Source organism: Mchenga conophoros, linkage group LG17 (assembly GCF_057382185.1).
Source record: "Mchenga conophoros isolate Kocher_MC1m ecotype Shallow Benthic linkage group LG17, M_conophoros_male_GT1.1, whole genome shotgun sequence".
Taxonomy (NCBI): domain Eukaryota; kingdom Metazoa; phylum Chordata; class Actinopteri; order Cichliformes; family Cichlidae; genus Mchenga; species Mchenga conophoros.
In genome coordinates this window covers 9,278,452-9,299,282 of record NC_140542.1, presented here as the reverse complement: position 1 = coordinate 9,299,282, position 20,831 = coordinate 9,278,452, and the positions used below count along the sequence as shown (strand labels likewise).

Below are 20,831 nucleotides of genomic sequence, written 5' to 3'. Positions count from 1 at the left end.
CAATGAAAGGTTGCTGGTTCAATGCCAGATGTAGACAAGGAAGAGCATCTGGTGTAAAACACTTCTATACCTGCTATAGCAACACCTTGTGTCAACACAGCAGCTGAAAGGAGCGTATTCCCTTGTCAAAATCTTCAAAATGCTGTAGCAGAGCTGACTTTGCTTAGAAGTTCATTTGTTTCCGAAACTTCTGTTAGCGATGTGAGTCATCTTTCCAGAACTTGCAGCCTTAAACAAGATGAATTCATTCCTGTCGTGAAAGTTTGGACCAAGAAGTAACTTCTCTTCGCTCTCCAAATGTTGTAATTTGGAAGGAATTTGGCGATTATAAAACACGCTTCCGTTTAGTCAGCTTTGATGTTTATCTGTGTTTAGGCTGATGGAAGCATATTAATACCCATCAATAATGTCACATAGAGCATAAAGAAAACCTTGCCTTAAAAGTTTAGGAACTACAATACATGATGTAAATTTATGTTAATTTAATTTGCTCCAGAGATGCAAAGTGCTGCTGTGTTTCAGCTTCATTTAACAGGGAAACAAAAGACCTCAGCTGCCTCTAAACACTGTTTTTCCACTGCATTTCCTGCACAGCAACAATTTTTTTTTCATTCAACCAGATTTGAACATAAAAACAATCCTATATACAATGTAAAAGTTTGCTTTAAGGTCGTAAGTGATGATTAAAAGGACATTCAACACAAAGATCAGCCAAAGTAGAGCTGATCTGTAAAAATCAGCAAGATTCTGGTTCAAAAAGAAACACATAAAAGTGTCTTTAACCACCCATCCAAACAGCAATGGCTTTGTTCCAACAGCAGACACAAAAGCAGATAAAAAGCTTTGCATCTCTTCTATATGACTGGGGGACAGAGACTAAACAAGCACTCAGAGGGATGGAGAGGAAGTCGTTAAAAAGCAGTTACGCCACTTAAAAGGACGGTTAGCAGAACCCATATCGTGTAATTTCCCCAGTTGGTCCCAGGAGGAAATTTATTACCCTTTAACCTCTTTAACCACCAGAGACTAAAGCTCTCAGCCAAGGTCTCACTCAGATGTCTGAATCACCTGGGCTGCTTCTGACAGCAGAACCCCAAACTAGCAGCTGTTACAGGACATGCAAGCTATATAGTTTCATTGAATAGTTGCCATTTCTCTCTGTGAGGACAAATAGGAATTCAGGATAACAACAGTAGGAACATTTTTCAAGCATTTTTTGTGTGTTTGAATCTCAGTTGGAACAACATAAAATCCATACATCCTGTCACAGGTAAACACAGTTTCCTTCTGCACAGTGATAAGGCTGGCCAGTCTAATACGGCACAAATTAGTTCCTACGAGAAACTACTTACAGGGTCATGATTTACACAAAGCAACATAGATACTGAGTTTTTCTTGCTTTTGGTTTACATTAATAACTGGCTCTTTTAAAAACAACAACAAAAAAAAAAAAAACAAGTCGATGACAAGGTGAAGTTTCTCTTTAAATGAGTCCTATTGTGCTTTTATCCTTTGCTTTCTGCCATTGGTATTCTAAAGCCATTCTGGATATTAATGTCAAATACAGTCATTCAACAACATTGTTGCATCACCCTGGTTACAGGTTCTTTTTTTCTGTTTCAGGTCTCATCACATCGGTGCTGGTGTGTGATTGACAGGTGATTTGTGTTAAAACATTAATCTGTCTATTCCCATAATCCAGAGCAGGGAAACACCTCTACTGATGTCATTAAGAGATGCAGAGTATTATAAAATTATGGGATACCTTGTGGATGTAAATACCTTACTCATTTTATGAGTGTGTTTGCCCAAGGTTTTGAGGGTTCAGGAAACATATTCCAGCTTTCAAAAAACCTTTCTTTCAAATACTTAGTGAATAATCAGACCCATCACATTTTTAAGACCTCATAGTAGCACCACACAACACATGTTGAGTGGGAGGCAGAGCCTTGCAACTTCAGGCCCCTCTTTTGTGGAATCAGCTCCCAGTTTGACACCCTCTCTACTTTTTAGATTAGGCTTAAAACTTTCCTGGATCAGGTGACCCTGACTCCTCCCTTAGCTACGCTGCGATAGGCCTAGGCTGATGGGAGCTCGCCTCTTTTCATTTTTATACACCTATTTGGATTTTAATAATTAATAGTCAACTATAACTTTCTCTTGCTCCCTGTTGTCCTGTCTGTGAGTCACAGCAAATGGCCTCCACTCCCTGAGCCTGGTTCTGTTGGAGGTTTCTTCCTCTGAAAAGGAAGTTTTTCTTTCCTGCTGTTTCCACGTGCCTGCTCATGGCGAGTCGTCTGATTGTTGGGGTTTTCTCTTTATTATTATATGAGCTTTCCCTTAAAACATAATGTACCTTGAGGCAACTGTTGTTGTGATTTGGTGCCAAATAAATAAAACTGAACTGAACTGAAGCGAAAAAGTAGCTGCAGCTATAAAGGTTAGTACAGACTGAATAGATTAACTTATGCATATAAATGATGTTGCTATGACTGTTCGGCATTTATAAATGTTCCACTGTCTACAGTCTGCAGTGAATTAATCACACTTTTCTCCATGAACAAGAAAACTGTAAAAGAAGTACAGCATTTTTTGTGTGTCTTTTAGATTTATTATTGGTATGTTGTTAAAGAAAAACATTTGCTTTTAAGAGACTGACTGCAGGCTGAAGGAGCAGAGACTCGGCTATGCAGCAGATCTAGACGTACTGAGACCGGGTACTTTGCAGGAGAACATTTCTCCTTTTCTTGGGATTCACTTTATACACTTTCATTTTGTTTCATCAATCAAAATGCAGACGACTGCTGTTTTGTGTAGAAGACTTATTCATAGTAGTCCTCTGATGGGAGCTGTGTGAAACCACAAAAATTACTTTCTTTTTAAGTTATTTTTTGCAGACATGATCCATACCGTTCCCCTGTTTACCTCTCCACTCATTGGGCATCGCTTTGCTGTTGCTTTCCTTTGATTTTCTAAGCATAAAGTTTGCATTTGGAGCACTTTGTGGTTTCTCAGCTACATTGGAAAAGACAATGCATCTCTTTATTTGCTCCACGGGAAAGACAAAAACACCAGCAGTCAGCTGATGTGTAGAAGAGCAAGTAACCATTTTCATGAAAAATGTATCATCGCATTTGCGTGGATGTTCTGTGCTAAAGAGCATCAACAAAGACATTTATTTGAATGGCAATGACAGCTTTTGAGAGAAATGAGCAAAAAAGAACAAATAGCTAAATTCTGCAGTAATGAATTCACATTGTGATGCATGAAACCATTAAGGAAAAAAAAAAGCACTACTTTTTCACTTCTTTGGTCAAAAAACCTCCAATGATTCAGAGTTTTGCATAAAGAGTGAAATATATATGTAACAAGCATCAATACTGAGTTGGTTGGCTTTCATTGCATCATTTCTACACAGCCGTCTCCTTGAGTTCATCCTAATTCTTTTTCTGATTATCCTTAAGGGATCCTTTCTCAAACTGGGGTGCACCTGCAGCAAGGCTAAGATGAGATGATGCATAGCTCTGCAGCAATAGACAAGTTTGTAAAAGGACCACTGGGTAAACATAAAAGGGCCGATGAATGTACACCAGATGTCACAAAACTTGAACATGTTTTTATCTACAGGCTGGGGCGCTGCCAGGCTCGGCTGCCTCGTACATTTGTCCTACACCCCACCCACTGCTAGCCTGCATCACACTGCGCTTAACTTTCAGAGTGAGTATTCTTCATTTTTCCTCTCATATTCCCCATATTTTGTACCCGTGCTTCCTTTCCTTTATCCCGAAGTGAATGGAGCATTAAAGCTTTAACTTTGTGGATTATTTGGGTGATTTTTGGAGGGAACACAGCAGTCTCACTAGTCAAACAAACTGGAGTTTGGGGTCAAACATGCTCGGGTGTGGTAAGAATGTTCTAGTGTGGTTATGTCCTCAGGACACCTATCAGGCAAAGACAGAGGAAACGGCAAAAACAGATGAAATGTCTGCAGAGTGAAAGCAGGGAGATGGTGTTTTATGGTCCGTGTCGCCTTGAGTTCTCGGGCTGGCTGCTCACTGCAGGAGGTACAGGTAGGCAACTTTAAAAAAACCAAACCTTGGTCTCATTGTAAAGCTTTTATTTTGTTCATGAAAAAGTACACGGAGTAGCATAAAAGCTTTCCGACCAACTCGGTGACAAAGGGTTGACGTAAAGCTTTGGACTGACTGACAGTTTATTATTTATATATACAGCAGGTGTTGAAGTTATGTTAAGTTAAAACAGATGGATTTTGTTTGATTCTTGCACTGTGCTTTGGCTGAGGTTTCACATGTTAACCACGCATATCAATCCTCCTGTCAGTAAAGTCCATCTTCCCATCTTTTAAAACATCCTATGGCTCTGACATCTCGATTTTTTACATAAAAGTCATCATCCTCGTAGAAAAGTGTTTCTTTTTTCTTTAAAAATCAAGCATAAATGTGCCATTACCTTTGTTTTTCTTTTTAATAAATTAATTGTAGCATTTCACAATGGCAGAGAATTTGGATAATAAGCACACAAATCACCATTTATTGTGCATCATTAAATATTATGTACATCAAAGTGACACCATCGATTACTTCCAGGGAAATGGAGTCCAACACATTTGCCAGTGTTTCTAGCAAATTATACAACATTTACAAAAAAAAAAAGGTAACAAAGAAAAAAGCTCAGTGGTATTTTATAAAGCACTGAGAGTAAGTCCTCCTGATCTGTACAGGGCCAGGTCAGTGAGCGGTTATTTAGCAGTCCTGCTAAATAAAATACTCCTTCTGGTTTTCACTGGGAGCGCTCGGAGAATCCGGCTGGCCGCTGAAGGGGAACTCGTTGCTGTCTTCAGGTTGAGCTGCTTTCACTTCCTGGTTCCGATATGTTTCTTTCCTGCTGCATATGAATCTGGCCATCACTGCCAATGCGGATAGGGTGACAAAAATCACAACAGCAATCACCCCTAAAAACAACAGAAAGGTAAAAAGAAAGAAAAATAATTGTTGAATTGTTTCAGATGTTGTGTAATTGTGCTAAAAAACCTGAAAAAAAATTATCGCTCTCTAATTTTTAACCATATGTTAAAAATCACATAAGGGTAGCATGACATGTTTACTTTGATTACACAAACATAGGAAACATACCTAAACATGGGTAAGGAAAATTTAAATGGATCGTTAAGTTGGCCCCACTTTACACCCCGACAAAGTTTTATTCAATTTATTTGAAACTTTTCAAGCTTACAGACAGAATGACACCATGCATGCAAGCGTTACCAAAAACAAAACCTCCTTGGTGGAGGTAAGAGCAGCTTTCTGCAGAGTTGAAGAATGTGCCCACCAGCACCTCTAAAACTCACTTTGTCACATTTGTTTAATCTTTAGCCAAACAAGGCTGCAGCCAAACACTGTGTTTAGATGCACTTAAGTAATGGATTAAAGTCTGCCGTCCACAACAACCTGTCATCGTAGCTGCCCCGCAAATGAGAAATTTGGTTTCTATAACCATGGTGCAGGACAGAGAGAACGACCTGGCAGTTCACAAAGTTCCTGACTGCCTTCAAGCACACATACGACGAAGCAGCAGTGAGTCACACATGCAAAAGAAAGCCCACATAAACACAGTCACAAGAAAAACTGACGAATAACCAAAAAAAGGTGTTCAGTTCTACAGAACTGCATCTTCCCAAAGGTTTTGATTCAACTTTTATAATCTATTGATTTGTTCTTATTCCTGCTGAGAAGAATAGCATTACCTCCAATTAGAGCGGAGTCACTTCTGATGGTGTTGACTAAAGGCTGACCTGGATCCACTGAACCAGGCTGGCCTGCAAACAGAGGCAGAGGAGAAAAATACGTAGAGCAAAGATGAGAAGGCAAGAACATACACACATCTATCTCTATCTCTATATATCTCTACATGTATATATACATATATATATGAAATAAAGTGACAGAAGGTAGAGTTACTGAGAAAGCCATCAGTCAGTACTGAGAGTGCTTGTTTAAAGTCTCAGCACAGCCTTAAAGGACCTCACTACAGTTGTCTGACTAATCTCATCTGCCGCTGTGCCATCACTCTGTCTGTTTACCGAGGAGGATGGTTAATGAGCCAATAAGAAAGTCTAATGAACAGCCATAAGAATAATATTAAAGGCGTACCAGACAGATTCCCACACCAGGAGAAGGTGGGTGGATGGGAGAGGGCTGGCCAATAATATATACATAAACTGAGCATACAGAGGCTGACTTTGCTCCCTGTACCTGATAAGGAGTGTGTTGTTTCTGCTGCGTAGGTGTTGGCTGGAGAAGAGGAACCACAGCTTGATTGTACCAATGGGCCGGTGACAATAACAGGGCTGTCAGGATGGAGCAGAGCAGCTTTCAGAGGACTGATGGAGTTAAAATGAACACCTGACAGGCAGCCAGTGAACCCAAGCGAGGCCAGCTCGGCCATCTCGGCATCCAATCCACCAGGCTCTGAATCCAGAGGGAGAAACACACAGCAAGGAGAGGGAAAAGGGGGCAGATAAATAAAACCTCGACTTTGACGACAATGAACAACCACTCATTATGTTCAAAGTCTTTGATTGCTTTAACAGAGTTATACAGTTATACAGTATTCGTACACATCAACAGCAATATGATGACAGTATCAAAAGGTTGGGAAAGTGAAGCAAACTTTAAAGAAAAAATAAACGTCAAAGGGCTGTGATGGTCTGCTTGCCTTTGTCACTGCTCTATTTCTTTTCTACTTCCAGCATAGCGTATGAGTGGGGCAGGATAGCAGATCAGGCTAGTTGGAGACACCTGAGCCCAGCGTTTCCTATATAAACCCCACTCTTCCTCACACCTTTGAGTGCTGTTCTTCAACATGTTTCATGGTTTTGAGTCTCATGATAATTCGACCTCAGCACTGTTCACTCATCCACTCACACACCCTTACTCCTTTTCTTAATAATAGCACCTCGTCTGTTTCTGCTTGTTTTAATTCCATGTTTGGTTTTTTCTTAAATGATCATTCAGCATTTATCCTGCATGTTTCTCTTTTTTGACATGGCATCAAAAGGCGGGTTGCGACTGTGTTTTTTGAGATGGGGCATAAATCATAGCATCCAGCATCAAAGCCACACAAATTATGTTGTGTCTGTCGTGCTGCATCTGCACAAAATAGTGGCAATTTAAGTGACTTTGAACGTGGCACGGTTCTTGGTGCCTGACGAGGCTGGTCTAAGTATTTCAGTATTTCTGCTGATCTGATGGTATTATTGGGATTTGTAACACTTCTGGGGTTTACAGAGAATGGCCTGAAAAAAAGGGAACATATCCAGTGAGCGGTGGTTTGCTGGAGTGAAAATGCCTCAGAGGTGAGAAGAGAATGGCTAGACTCTTGCAAGCTGACAGGAAGCCAACAGTAACTCAAATAACCACTTGTTACAAGCAAGATATCCAGAAGAGCTCTGTCAATGCACAACAGGTCAAACTTAGAAGCAAATTGGCTACAAAAGCAGAAGACCACACAAGCTGCCACTCCAGTCACCTAAGAACAGGAAACAGAAGCTACAATTTGCACAGGCTCACCAAAATTGGACAATAGAAGATTGCCTGGTGTGATTCTCGATTTCTGCTGCAACATTCAGATGGTAGGGTCACAGTTTGGAGTAACAACATGAAACGACATGCCTTACATCAACAATTCAGACTGCTGGTGGTGTAATGGTGTCATATTTTTGGGCAGCTGAGCATTTTTGGGCAGCTGAGCATCATTTAAATACCACAGCAAACCTGAGTACTTTTGCTAACTGTCTCCATCCATCCCTTTGCTAACTGTCTCCATCCCCGCTTCAGGACACCTACACCAGGAGATGCCGGACTAGAGCAGCGCAGATACTGAAGGACCCGTCCCATCCAGGCAACAAACTGTTCCAACTTCTGCAATCTGGTAGAAGGTTCCGCATCTTCCGGGCAAGGACAGAGAGACTCAAGAGGAGCTTCTATCCCCAAGCCATCCGTGCCCTAAACACACACACCCGCCCTCTCACATCATCTATAATTGACTGAGACAGGACTCTTCCAGACACTAAACCAAGGAACAATGTACATTTCAATTCCTTTAATTTTAAATATGTTTATATTGTCTATCCTGTAAAATAGTCAGATATCTATCCATATTAATGTACAGAATTCACCTGCTTGCTGCTACTACTGCACATTCACCCAGTGTATATACTATATGTGTATATATATATATATAATGTTCTTCCTCTACACCCCCCCCAATTTTTGCACATGTCGAGGAGCGTGTCAGGCTACATTTCACTGTGTGTTATACTTGTATAACTATGCATGTGACAAATAATAAAGAACCTTGAACCTTGTGACCACAGTGTGCCCTTTTAATGGTTACTTCCAAAATAATAATGCAACATATCACGAAGCTTAAACCACGTCAAACTGGTTTCTTAAACTTGGGCAGTAAGTTCACTACACTCAAATGACCTCCACAGTCACCAGATCTTAATCCAATAGACCACCTTTAAGATTAAGTGTAATGAAAGATTCACATCATGGATGTGTAGTCAACAATCTTCAGCAACTGTGAGACGCTATCATGGCAATATGAACAGTTCTCAAGACAAAAGCAGGGTCCAGCCCAGCATAAAAAAAGTGTACCTATTTCTCGTGTGCATACCTCTTTAAGGAGTGAGTCTTACTTTCTAATACAGTCACATCCCCGCTATGTGTGGCAGCAGGTGCTAAATAAAATCTTAAGCAGCTATAAATGTCAGTACAAACCACAATTATTCCTGCAGTGCAATTTGATTACACAGCACATCACTGGCAGTCATCTAAGTTATTACCAGAGAGAAACAACTTTTCACCACATTAATGGGACACTGCAGAGTGGCCTGGTTGGAGAGGCCAGTTTATCAGCTGCATATTTGATCAGGCGTTGAGTTTTTAAATTCAGCGTAAATTGACTTTGATTTAAGTATCTTGTGTCATGTGCATATATGCATGAGTCAGCAAGGTATGACTGAGGACAGGAAAAAAAATAAAAGGAAAAGCTGTGGTGGTAGAATGATGGATGTATTTGAAAGAAAACTAATTTCTTTAACACAGCATGCAGGCTCACAAGTCTAACCACCTAATGTATTAAGAAGACAACATCTCCTCTTGTGAGAAAAAGAATATATATAAAAATATATATTAAAAATTAAAATATGTGGAATTGAACATCTCAAACTCAACATGTATTAGTAAAATTACAGCTGATGTGGCAAAAGTTTTGATACTAATCTTACACAATGAATAATCCTTGGGTGCAAAATGCTAAAAAGAGTCAAAAGGTGTTTATGTAGCCAAACCCTGACAGTATATGAACTGAAAAAAACTTTACTTCCACCTCCTTTCACTGTCTCTGTCTCCTTCTGTGAGCATCTGAATCTCTCCATTCTTTCTTGGTCCATTAGTTAGGCTGATGGATGACAGGGCTGGCAGGGAGCGACAGTATATCAACTATTTTGCTGCCTCTCTGATACTGATATGACTGCCCGAGTCCTCTGGCTCAGCATGGGGGCAGTGGGGTTACATACTAACACAGACTGGGTCAAGAATAATTTTTTTTTTTAAAACGTAACAAGGAGGACCTAAAAACAGCAACAGCATCAATTTATATCTGTTTCTTACTTGTGAACCAAGTACAGGAAGGAGTTCAGTAGCTTCCTGACAAAAACAAAATTCAGCCCCAATTGCTTTATAAAATTTGGACACTGTGCAAATTGTCAATTAAAACAAAATGTAATTTAATCACATTTTATTCACAACACAACACAGAAAGCAAATGTATTTTATGTTCATCCCATTTATCCTCCTCTCCCACTCATTGTCTTATTTCATCAAAAATATCGAAAAAAAAAACCCTACACGTAGATATATAAGGGAATAGTGAAATGAGAGGCCTGATCTTGCAAAAAAATAATAAAAATGTACGAGTCAAAACTGGTTTCAGAAAGCGTTGCTAATCCCTTGGCTCATGTACTTTAGGGCCAGGGCTAATGGATAAAAGTACTGGGCCACTCGATATCATGGCAAAATAGACACGCCGGTCCAAAGCATGAAATAGATATGAAATAGACATGGATGCAGAAGCAAGGGAAAGTGTTTAAATAGACATTCTTACACACATTAGCCGCCTAGCTTTCTGGCGACTAAGCAGCCTGGAATACACTTATATGTTTTTTGTTCACTACCAGCCTCTTGGCTTTAAATTTTTTTTCACCCCTGCTAGTGTGCAACTTCTGCATGCAGCAATACAATTCCTGCATGCATGTCCATTTAATACTTTGGAGATTCAAACTGTGGAATGGAGATGGTGGATGTCGTGCCATTTACACATTTTTCTGTGATACTGGGTTGTTTCGGAGCCTTCTACACATTACACCTAAAGAAGCTGTTTGGCAATGGAAACCCATGCCCTGAAGCTCCTGGCGCACACTGTTTGTGCTGATGTTAATGCCAGGGGAGGTTTGGACCCTGCAGTTATTGAGTCAGCAATACGCACTATTTACGGGGTGACCCTGTTCTGCTACTTTAGATGGTCTGCCACTGTATTGCTGAGTTACTATGATTTCTAAATGCTTCCAGTTTGCAATAACAGCACTTACAGTTAATTGTAGAGGGAAGAATTTTGACAAACTGACTTGTTTCGGTGGTGGCATCATATTATTAGAGCACTCAGATTTATTGAGCTGTTTATAACAACCAGTCCTTCCACAAATGTTTGTAAAGACACTGCATTACTAGGAGCTTGATGTTTTACATCTGTAGCTTTTGAACTTAAAACACTTGAATTCAAAGGTTAAGAGGTGTTGCAGCACTTTTACCCTGTGCTACCTCTACATTTTGAGAAACAGTGATTTTCTATTTTAGCAATATAAAATCCTTTCTAACGCCCACAGGTTCTAGCAGCAGTGAAAAATCCCAAGTGATGCTATTCAAAAACAGCGTAGGGAATTCACTTAAGTGTTTCTTTCATAATGAGAACTCCTTGCAGATAAATCAGCTGTGCAACTACTGCAGCAATGCTGAAATACAACATTCTGTCATAGAGGAATAGGGGGAACGGCACCTCCTGACTTCCTGGTTTAGTTTGACCCTACCCACAGCAGATTAGATTTATTATTTTTTTTGGTTGTTATGCTGAATTGAAGGTGCTGACTCCAATCTTCTAAGTAATTTGTTCTTTTCATTCTCTCCTCATTACCATACAAAGTGAAGGACCTTTTTCTGAAGTTGTTATGATTACAGCTGTCTGAAGCCTCGCTCAGCTAGACAGATATAAAGACTGTGTTACTCACCGCCCTGATACCACAGATAAAACTGCACAGACATGCAGGTATATTTTGAACTTCTGCACTAGTGCCATTTACACAATTATCTTAACCTACCATACTTTTAGATGCATCTACATCGCAGTGACTTTCGCAGAGTGCTGTCCTTTTCTAATCTCTTCAAGAGAGTGACCAGCTGAATATGGATGTTAGCTTGATTTGCTTCACAGAGTCACAGCTGTTGCTTGGGCTGCAGCTTTCCCTCTGTTCCAGACAACATGATGACCAGAGAACAGCACAAGGATCCAGAACACCACTTTGCCACATGAGGCCAAACATCTCAGTACTGTTATTCAAATGAGCCGGTACTGGTGCATGTCCTAAGATAGCCACACTCACCCTCCACTCTGCCCAGTATGAGTGATTTGATGCTGTTGAACTCCACATCAGATGTCAAGTTCAAGTCCTCTCTGGCGTTCTGGTCAATCTGAAAACAACATTAAGCAAAGACTTTTATGTCAAGTGTTTAAATGACGACGGCTATGTGAGCCACAGTGAAGGAAAAAGCATAACATGTGAGGATTATATGTTCAGCCTGGAGCCTGATCTGCATATTCTAATGAGAGGCAGTCTGAAATGTGACTGTGCGATTCACAGCAGCTGAGCAGGAAAATACTGAGATAGTAAACGTGTCTGAGAGAGAGCCTCTCTATTTAAAAAAAACAAGCTAGGAAACAATGACATTTGGGCTTTAGTCTCATTTGTCAATAAGACATTTGCTAATGCTGAGACTTAAGTGGAGCGATAGAAAACAGAGTGGTTGTCATAGCTTGACTACAGAGAGGAAATCTGCCATTTATTATATTTTATTTTACTTCCGAAAGCATCCTTGTGGTCAGGGTTGGTTTTTAAATTAAAGAAATAGCTGCAAGCATCAGCCCACAATACTTCCCTTCCACTCAGAGCCTGCCAGCAGACTCCTTATAGCACCAGCGGCTAAAGCAGTGTGAGCAGCAGATTAATTAAACAATGTACTCTTTAGCTCTTAGACTTAAATGTTGGTGGAGTTCTGGGGGAAGAAAAACCTGTGTGTCATTCCATTTGGTGGTAACAGCCCAGCTTGCTTATGTCTGCAGAAGCAGCAGAAACCGGTAAGAGAGAGTAAGAAAAATCTCCCGTGTGTTTGTATTCACCTGCACAGAGACGATATCTGCCAGTCTCCTAACAATCACTGTGTGCAGGCGCCCATCAGCCACGTTTATGACTCTGCTTCTCAGCGTCTCCACATCTCTGCCGCTGTGCAGCTTGTACCTCAGTTCCAGCTCGTCTTCACAAACACAAAGCAACAGTACAATTGTAGTCGAATGGATACAGAATAAAACAGTCAGAAAGTCAAAAGTGGTCATTTGGTCAAAGTGTTCTCAAACGATGACAAGAACTGTGTTAGATATGTGTTAAATATAATGTTACTAAAGACCACAAACAACAAAGTAGATCTATTCATGGAATAATGCAAAATATGAATCCGTATTATTCTTTAAATGGTAATCTTTGGCCTCAACATGTCTGCAGTTACAGTTGCAGTTGGCACAAATGGAGCAAAGCCTGTGATAAAGTTCAAGTAAATTAGTTTAACTGCACTGTGTCAGACATGCACAACATGCCGCACTCTCTTCATATCCTATCCCTGCAAAATCCTCCTCCTAACATGCTAGTGTCCCTCCTACTATGTATCGTGTTGAAGGGTTGAAACAGCAGGCAGTGCTGCACCTCGCCCACACTTGTAAATCTTTTTCTCATGACTTCCCTTATTATAAACGCAGCAAGTGGTGAGCTCAGAAGCTAAATCTGACTGTATTCTACTGCTATAATAAATGTTAGATGTCTGACTAAATTGATGGTCTCTCATTGCATCACCTCCTCTAACTACTCATAATCTGACCAGACAATACAACTGCAAATTTTCTCAAACTTGAAAACAAACAAGTTGACGTGCGGGAGTCGAGTTCTACAGTCACCTGATTCACAATATGGTTAATGGGATGTTATCCACATAGCAAAATTGGTATGGCCCAGATCTGGCCCACACAATGTGCTTACACATGGCCCACATACCGCAGAGCATGATGGCCCTTTGATGGCCCAGATCAGGTTTGCCAGATGTGGCCCACACGAGGGCCAGCACAAGGCCAGTTGCAGACGCACTGGTGGTCCTGCGCTGGCCCATGTGTGGACTACGTCTGGCAAACCTGATCTGGGCCACCAAAGGGCCGTCATTCTTTGCAGTATGTGGACCATGTGTAAGTTGTGTGCAGCCACGGGCCAGTTGCAGACACACTGCTGGCCCTGTGCTGGCCCAGACCAATTTCCGCTCTGGCCCCAGATGTCAGCCTAATGTGTACCTTAATCAAGCCATGTAACAACAACATGTGCCAGAACATGCAAAGGTAACATGACAAAACTCTGTTCTGACAATGAATGGACTGACTCTTATATAGCGCTTTTCTAGTCTCCCGGATTACTCAAAGTGTTTTATACAACATGCCACATTAACCCACTTTCTCTAAACTGAGTGCTTCCTAACTGCATACTCTTGACATGCAGACTGGAGGAACCAGGGATCAAACTACTAACCTTCTGATCAGTAGACGACCTGCTCTACCTCCTGAGCTACAGCCACCAAGTAGTAAACGCAAGTAAACCCTCACTAGGTTTTGGATAAAGTGTACACTCACAAACCTGTCAAACCTGCATTTGAAACATTGGCCACCATAGCAGTATAGTATTGCAACATGGCATTTGGGTCTTCTAAGTAAAATAGGAAAATAGGAACATAAATAGTACCATCATTGCCAGACATGGCCCACATCTGGTTGACATACACCCTGTCATGACACCGGTCAGTCAAAAGTGCCAGCTTGATGCCAGATCTGGGCCAGATCTGTTTTCTAAGAGCCTGGGCCACATAAACCAAACCACAATTGACCAGAAATGTCATGCCATCACATAGACAGTGCCATCTATGCCAGGCCTTGCCCATATCTGAAAGACATACGTATCATGCCAGAAGTCAGCCTGCAGTGCCGGCTTGATACCAGATCCGGGCCAGACCTGCTTGCTATATGGTTGGGGTTATTAGGCCAAAAACTCGGGTTAGCTCGGGTAGTAGATGAAAGAAACTATTGTTTAATAAAACCAAAGAAGAAAACAAGCCACATATCTGAATATTTTAATAGATCATCTACAAACCACGTAATACTGTAAGAATTAACACTTTATAATAATGGATTGGATTTATATAGCGCTTTTCAAGGCACCCAAAGCGCTTTACAATGCCACTATTCATTCACTCTCACATTCACACACTGGTGGAGGCAAGCTACAGTTGTAGCCACAGCTGCCCTGGGGCAGACTGACAGAAGCAAGGCTGCCATATCGCGCCATCGGCCCCTCTGGCCAACACCAGTAGGCAGTAGGGTAAAGTGTCTTGCCCAAGGACACAACGACCAGGACAGAGAGCCCAGGGATGGAACCGGCGACCTTCCGGTTACAGATGCGCTTCCCAACCCCCTGAGCCAATCTTTATATCTAAGATTAAACTCCATGATACAAAATTGATCATGTTTCACTGTTACATTTATATCCCTTGGCTGCGGATATAATTTGAATGTTCTGAGATTCTTGCAGGCTTAAAAGATGAACAGAAATGATAAGAAATAATATTTCTTTAGTACTACACATATAATTTGATACTCTATGCTATTTCTCTCATTTTGACTTTTTTTCAGTATGGGCTATTAGTGATTAATTCCCTTATCATAAAGCCATATATTTATAATAAAAAGACTTATAGCTGGAGCAGTGTCTGGAGCAGGATTTCAGTGAATGAGTCAGCTGGGAAATTCTTTTTCTGTGCAGTAGAAGGGGCCTTTAGGAAATTGCTTTGATTTGTGCTTTGGCACAATCAAAATAAAACTCTCCCTGGGATTTAATTGGATACTTCAGCAAGAGTTCAGATACTTGATATTGGCTTGATCAGCTAATTTAAACTTGCTTTCTTTGTGTCATTAAAAAGCTTCAATATTGTGTCTACAAAGCAACAACAACTCTATTCATAACAAAAAAGGATATTTTCAGTAGCTTAGACGATAAATCCAGATATTTTAATCAGCCCCTTTGGAGTTTTGAATCTGATTGGTATTTCCTATTATTCCAGTTTACTTACTTTGAATACAATGACAAAACAACCACGACAAACAAAACAAAGAAATAAAAATAAATAATTTAAAAAAGACCCCCCTCTCAAAAATAAATGATCATTTTATTATATCTGCACCAGATATTTTTTTTCAAACCCAACCCGACTAGTCAGGCTCTGTTGGAAAAAAGCAGCATAGGACAGACAGAGAGGGAGGAGAAAGCAAAGGAGAGAGGAGAGGCTTAATTCAACAAATTGCAGGAACAATGAGATGAGAAAATAGGTTGCAGAATTAAAAAGACGCAATCATTTATCAACAAAAGACAGCCAAGAGAAAATGCTATCTGAGAGTCCTCACCATTTTTGTTGATGAGCAGGATCAGGTACTCTCTGTAGAACGAGCTGACATAGAGCAGAAGAGCAGGACTCTGATTGGTACTGAAGCTCAGAGAGATGTTTTCTCCTCTTAGTGTGATATCTGAGTAGATGGATGAAGGCAAGCCACTGCTGTTCCTGCTTAGTTCAAAGGGCTCCTTCAGGATGTAGGTGATGGATGTTGTTGACTTAAAGGTGGCTGAAACCTCTGGGAGTTAAGAAGTTAGTGAGAAGTGTCACTGTCGGAGCTGAATGTGCTGGTTTAAAGACTAAATTCAACTAATGCTCTTTGCAAATTCTGTTTTGATGATAAGCATCACATCAACTGAAGAAAGTAGAAAATATTTTTTAAAACTCCAGGTGGACGAAATGGATGCAAAAATTCAGAGTTGACGTCTTGAGCTTCATATGATAAAGCGAAGCAGCAAATGGTTGAGATAAGGGAAACAGTGTGGCTTTGATTAAATGTTAATGAGCATCTGGTTGAATACTTTAGTAAATTTTGAGTTTTGCAGTATCTGAAAATGTAATTTAATATCTGGCTTAAGGTCTTCTCTGTGATCTCCCTGATTCTGCAGTATCTTCTCAAACTGCCTATCTACACAGTCCAGACAAAGCAAAGTAGAGAACAACAAAGGAGGTAAGTACTTTTTGATGAATAACTCAACAAGTTGCTTTGCGAGTTAATCAGCAGTTTAAACAGCAAAACATACTTTACCTGTGGCATTTTATCAGGGCAAGCAAGGCAAGCATTGTTTAATATCGGCATGATTTTTTTGCCCCCCACCAAGATTTGATGTATTTCCTAAGTCTTCCTTTAAGTTTGTGTTTTGAGCAGTATATAAAGAAATGCAGGTTGAGATTGTTTGCATAATATTGTATATTAATGCCTCTTCGGTGGTCCATACGGTTTAGATAGGTCACTGAGTGCTTTGCCTCACACAAATTAAAACCTGCTCTATTCCACTCCCCTTCTTGAAGTTTTTTATTATTTTTTTTTATGGAAAACTTGAGAAACTAAATAAAATATCAAATTTCCAAAAGTTTTTATTTAGTTTCTCTTGTTTGCTCTTTCTCTCTAACAGGCATGTCAGACCTGATATGCTTTAATTACCCCCTATAACAACAACTAAGTGCAGTCCAAATGTATGGACAGTGTGTGTCACGGCCTGGAGGGTCAGCTGGTCGCTGATCAGCTGATTTCTCTCTCTATCTCTCTAGTTCTCTCTCTCTCTCTCTCGCCAGGGCGGAACTCATTATGGCTTCACGCCCTTGGCCCGCGCCCTCGGAGGAGGAAACACCTGTGCCTCATCAGTGTGGATGGCATTTAAGCCAAGAAGCAACGGCTATTCTTCGCTGGATCGTTGTGAGAATCGCGTCAGTGAAAGTCGAGCGTCTAGCAAATGTTTTTCCATGTAGTTGTGTGTTTCTTTGTGTGCAGAGTCAGACCCTCTGGACTGTTTTCCCTGGTGTTCCCTGAGCGACGAGTGTTTGAGTGGATTCATGTTTGGATTGTTTGGAGAGAGGCAAGAGTGTTCACCTGGATTTCCCCCGGAGCCCTGCCCCTCTCACCTTTTGCCCCACACCTTTGGAGATAGCACTGCCCTGTACCTTTTGTATATACACTCATTGGACATTGTTCATTAATTAATTCTCCTGTGTGCATCAATCCCCGGAGTCCAGCGCGTGAGTCCACCTTGTACACCGTGACAGTGTGTTTGTGTCCTCTAGTAGAAGTTGCAACGTAGCATTACCAATACCAGAGTTTGTGTTTTCATTTAGCTCTTCCACTGCATATAGTGTTTCTCCACTGCGTGCCCTGATCGCTGCCATAGCAGATTGTAGGCTAATATTAGCTGCCCTTACCCTACTGCTTTTAGGAAAGGTCAAACTCATTAACCTGAATAGTGTAACAAGACAACACATGGTCCTGATCTTTTCTGGTGTAACATTATGTGTATGAATGACAAAGCATAAATCAAACTTTTAATTCAAAGTTTTATACTTTTTTCTTCTTTCTTTCTTCTATTTCCATGTTTACTATAACAGTGAGCGTAAGAAGATGTTGTTCCATTGAGAGTTTCACTAATGTAATGCCTGTGACTGATATATGAAATTGGCCAGCAAATCTCTTTTCCTTTATTTGGAGAGCAGCTCTATAGGATGCACAGACTGAACTGTCAAAATAAAGTGCCATAAAAAAACATAATAAGCTGCTGTTAAGACAGAAGGAAATCACTCTTGATTTTCAAAGTCATTCAAAAGTTGGTACAAGTGTTATAAAATGTGATGAAAGCATCAGGAATATATAAATGTATAAAGTACTAAGATGTTCATTTATTACAGAGAAAGAGAAAAGAAAAAGTGTCTAAACATATTTTCTTGCACTTATAAAATGTTACCATTAAAGCCTTAATCAAGATATCAATCATCCCAGAATGCTGATTCTATTTTTCTGGACGTAGCGTTTCAGTGGGAGAAACATATGAGAGTCAGAAGACGACCCTTGGACAGGTGATGAAATGTTGGACAACACTACATCCAAAAGAACAGAATCAGCTTACTGTGATCTGAACCAGACACTTTCTAGGTCTCTCAATATTACAGGAATATTATGCAGGGTTGTAAAATACAAAACTGTGTTTCAGAATAACTATCTTCAAGCGATCAAATACCACCCTAATATTTCTTTTTCATTCCTTATCTCATGAAAGATCCAGCATCTAAAAGTGTACTCTGCCTTTCTTAGACACAAACCTATAATGAATTTTATGCTGAATTAGTCTTTCATCTCTTATGCACAAAAAAAATGAAATTGTCAAGGCAATAGTAGGGACAAAAATATGGAGGGAGCCAATTTCAACTCTAGAGATTTCCTTTCAATTTCATTATGATATCAGACCATGGCTCCCTGAGGTGTTTGCTGCTGCAGCTTGTGATCTTAAAATATTAGACGTTCTTGTCTGGAGGCTGCTGGATATTGAGATTTCTGGGTCTGCAGTTATGAATAAAGTTCACGTTGATACTTTTGTTTAATCTGTTAAATATAGAAGGAAGCCTTGCATTTGCTTTTAAAATATATTTAGTAAGGCACAGAGCCAGAGAATGTGCACATTCTAGCTTGAATTGTCAAGGACTTTGACGGCGACGGTCACTGCGCACTGCTACAGTGGTGTTATATCAGTCAAAAAGTAGGCCAGCTCGAAAGGAGATCTTGCTCTCTTCTTCTTTTTCTTTTTTTGACTCGAATGGATACCATGATGTATGAAATAATTATCATACTGTATTTTATAAGACTTAAAAGAAGGTATTAAGACAATAAAGTGATACAGTGTTTACTGAGCTCATAAATCAAGTGATCCATAGCCAGAGATGGGCAGTAACGTGTGTAATCCGATTACTTTTTTTGAGTAACGAGTAAAGTAAGGGATTACTATTCCAAAAACGGTAATTAGATTACTGTTACTTTCCCGTAAGCACGCTGCGTTACTGCGGTACTAAAACCGTGATTTTCTTGCGAGAGTGTCTCATGACAATGACATTTATTTGAAAGACTGAGTGTAAACACAAAAAATATTTTATTTTATGTGCTGGAATGTGCAGAAAATAGGTTTAAATGTTAAACAAATTTCTTCCAGTCAGTGAATGTTGCATATAATTTAATTTTTGCTTGATGCATAAAGTTAAAAGATTAAAACTAATAAAACAAGTTTTAAAAAGAGACTTTTCCATTTGATTACATTTTGTATGATGGATTATGCAGAAAAAGCAGAATTGGGCTGAAGGATCTATCACTTTATCACCTATTCAGGTTGTAAATCGTGTTTTTAAAAAGTAACTAAGTAACTAAGTAATTAATTACTTTTGAAAATAAGTAATCAGTAAAGTAACGGGATTACTTTTTGGGGGAAGTAATCAGTAATTAGTTACTTATTACTTTTCTCAAGTAACTTGACCAACACTGTCCATAGCACAATTTTCTCACAGGCGTACATGCAAATAAAAATGAAAGAAGGCAGGTTTGCCATTAGGTTTTCAGGCCAAGAAGTCTTTTATAAACAGTCTGTACAAAGAACATCAATGAATTGAGTCTATGGATCTGTGTAATCAGTGGCAGAAAGTCTCCACTGTCAGTGTGAGTGTCTGTACCTTTGTGGCAGAAGGCTCCAGTGTAGGCCGACTGTCCACAGTCGCAGGAGAAACCGTTGGCTTTTTCCTCACAGCGACCCTCGTTCTGGCACAGCGAGCCATAGCTGCTGCAGTGGCCTGGGCATCCAGGTAGGACTCCAGGCGTGATCTTAGCTCTCTTCTCCAGGTCCAGAGTGACGCCATTCAGCTGCAGAGAGCGGATACAGCCCAAAAAGCCTTTCTGTCTGGATGCAGTGCCTCCTGCCAGGAAAGAAATAACACTTGATACACCATTGCTCTTTTTCTGCCTACTCAGACTCAAACCTCTTAATGTAAGTTCTATGCAGTACAGACTAGTTCCTATAGACTGCAGATCTATAGTTTTTCATACTTCTCAGCAGTAAATTATGATTGACAGCCATAAGTTGCCACTGTGGCACAAGACCATGTCTGCACTGCAGGGCAGACACAGTCACACAGCCTAAAACTGGTCCTCGCTGTTGGACTAACTACTTGGCTGTTGAGCCATCTGGTGTGCGCGGACGAATCCCTGCTTCCTTTCATTTTCCTATTAACATTCGAATATAGGCAGTTCACACAGGGTCTGGGCAAAATTACAGTTCCAAGCTGGCTGCATCCATTCCTGACAGTTATTATTGTTTTCATAGACGGTTATTGGCAGGGTATTATTGTCACAGTCAATGTTCAGCCAAAGCGGCTTGTCATTCCACAAAATCGATAACCTCTGTGTGGCTCTGACTTCCTTCTGCAACAAAAGTTATAAAACGC

The 20,831-nt window shown here is 40.3% G+C and overlaps 1 protein-coding gene across 1 annotated transcript in view; it reads right to left on the bottom strand.

Moving 5' to 3' along the window:
- Positions 1 to 4,105: 4,105 nt before the first annotated feature.
- Positions 4,106 to 20,831, bottom strand: part of LOC146555053 (contactin-associated protein-like 4) — a 112,385-nt gene continuing 95,659 nt past the window's right edge. The window contains exons 18-24 of the mRNA XM_085253033.1: positions 20,064 to 20,303; positions 15,898 to 16,122; positions 12,535 to 12,668; positions 11,741 to 11,828; positions 6,273 to 6,488; positions 5,765 to 5,836; positions 4,106 to 4,972 (exon numbers count right to left, since the gene is read on the bottom strand). Coding sequence (XP_085109159.1) covers positions 4,776 to 4,972; positions 5,765 to 5,836; positions 6,273 to 6,488; positions 11,741 to 11,828; positions 12,535 to 12,668; positions 15,898 to 16,122; positions 20,064 to 20,303 — 1,172 coding nt within the window. The 3' untranslated portion in view covers positions 4,106 to 4,775. The remainder of the gene's footprint in view (positions 4,973 to 5,764; positions 5,837 to 6,272; positions 6,489 to 11,740; positions 11,829 to 12,534; positions 12,669 to 15,897; positions 16,123 to 20,063; positions 20,304 to 20,831) is intronic.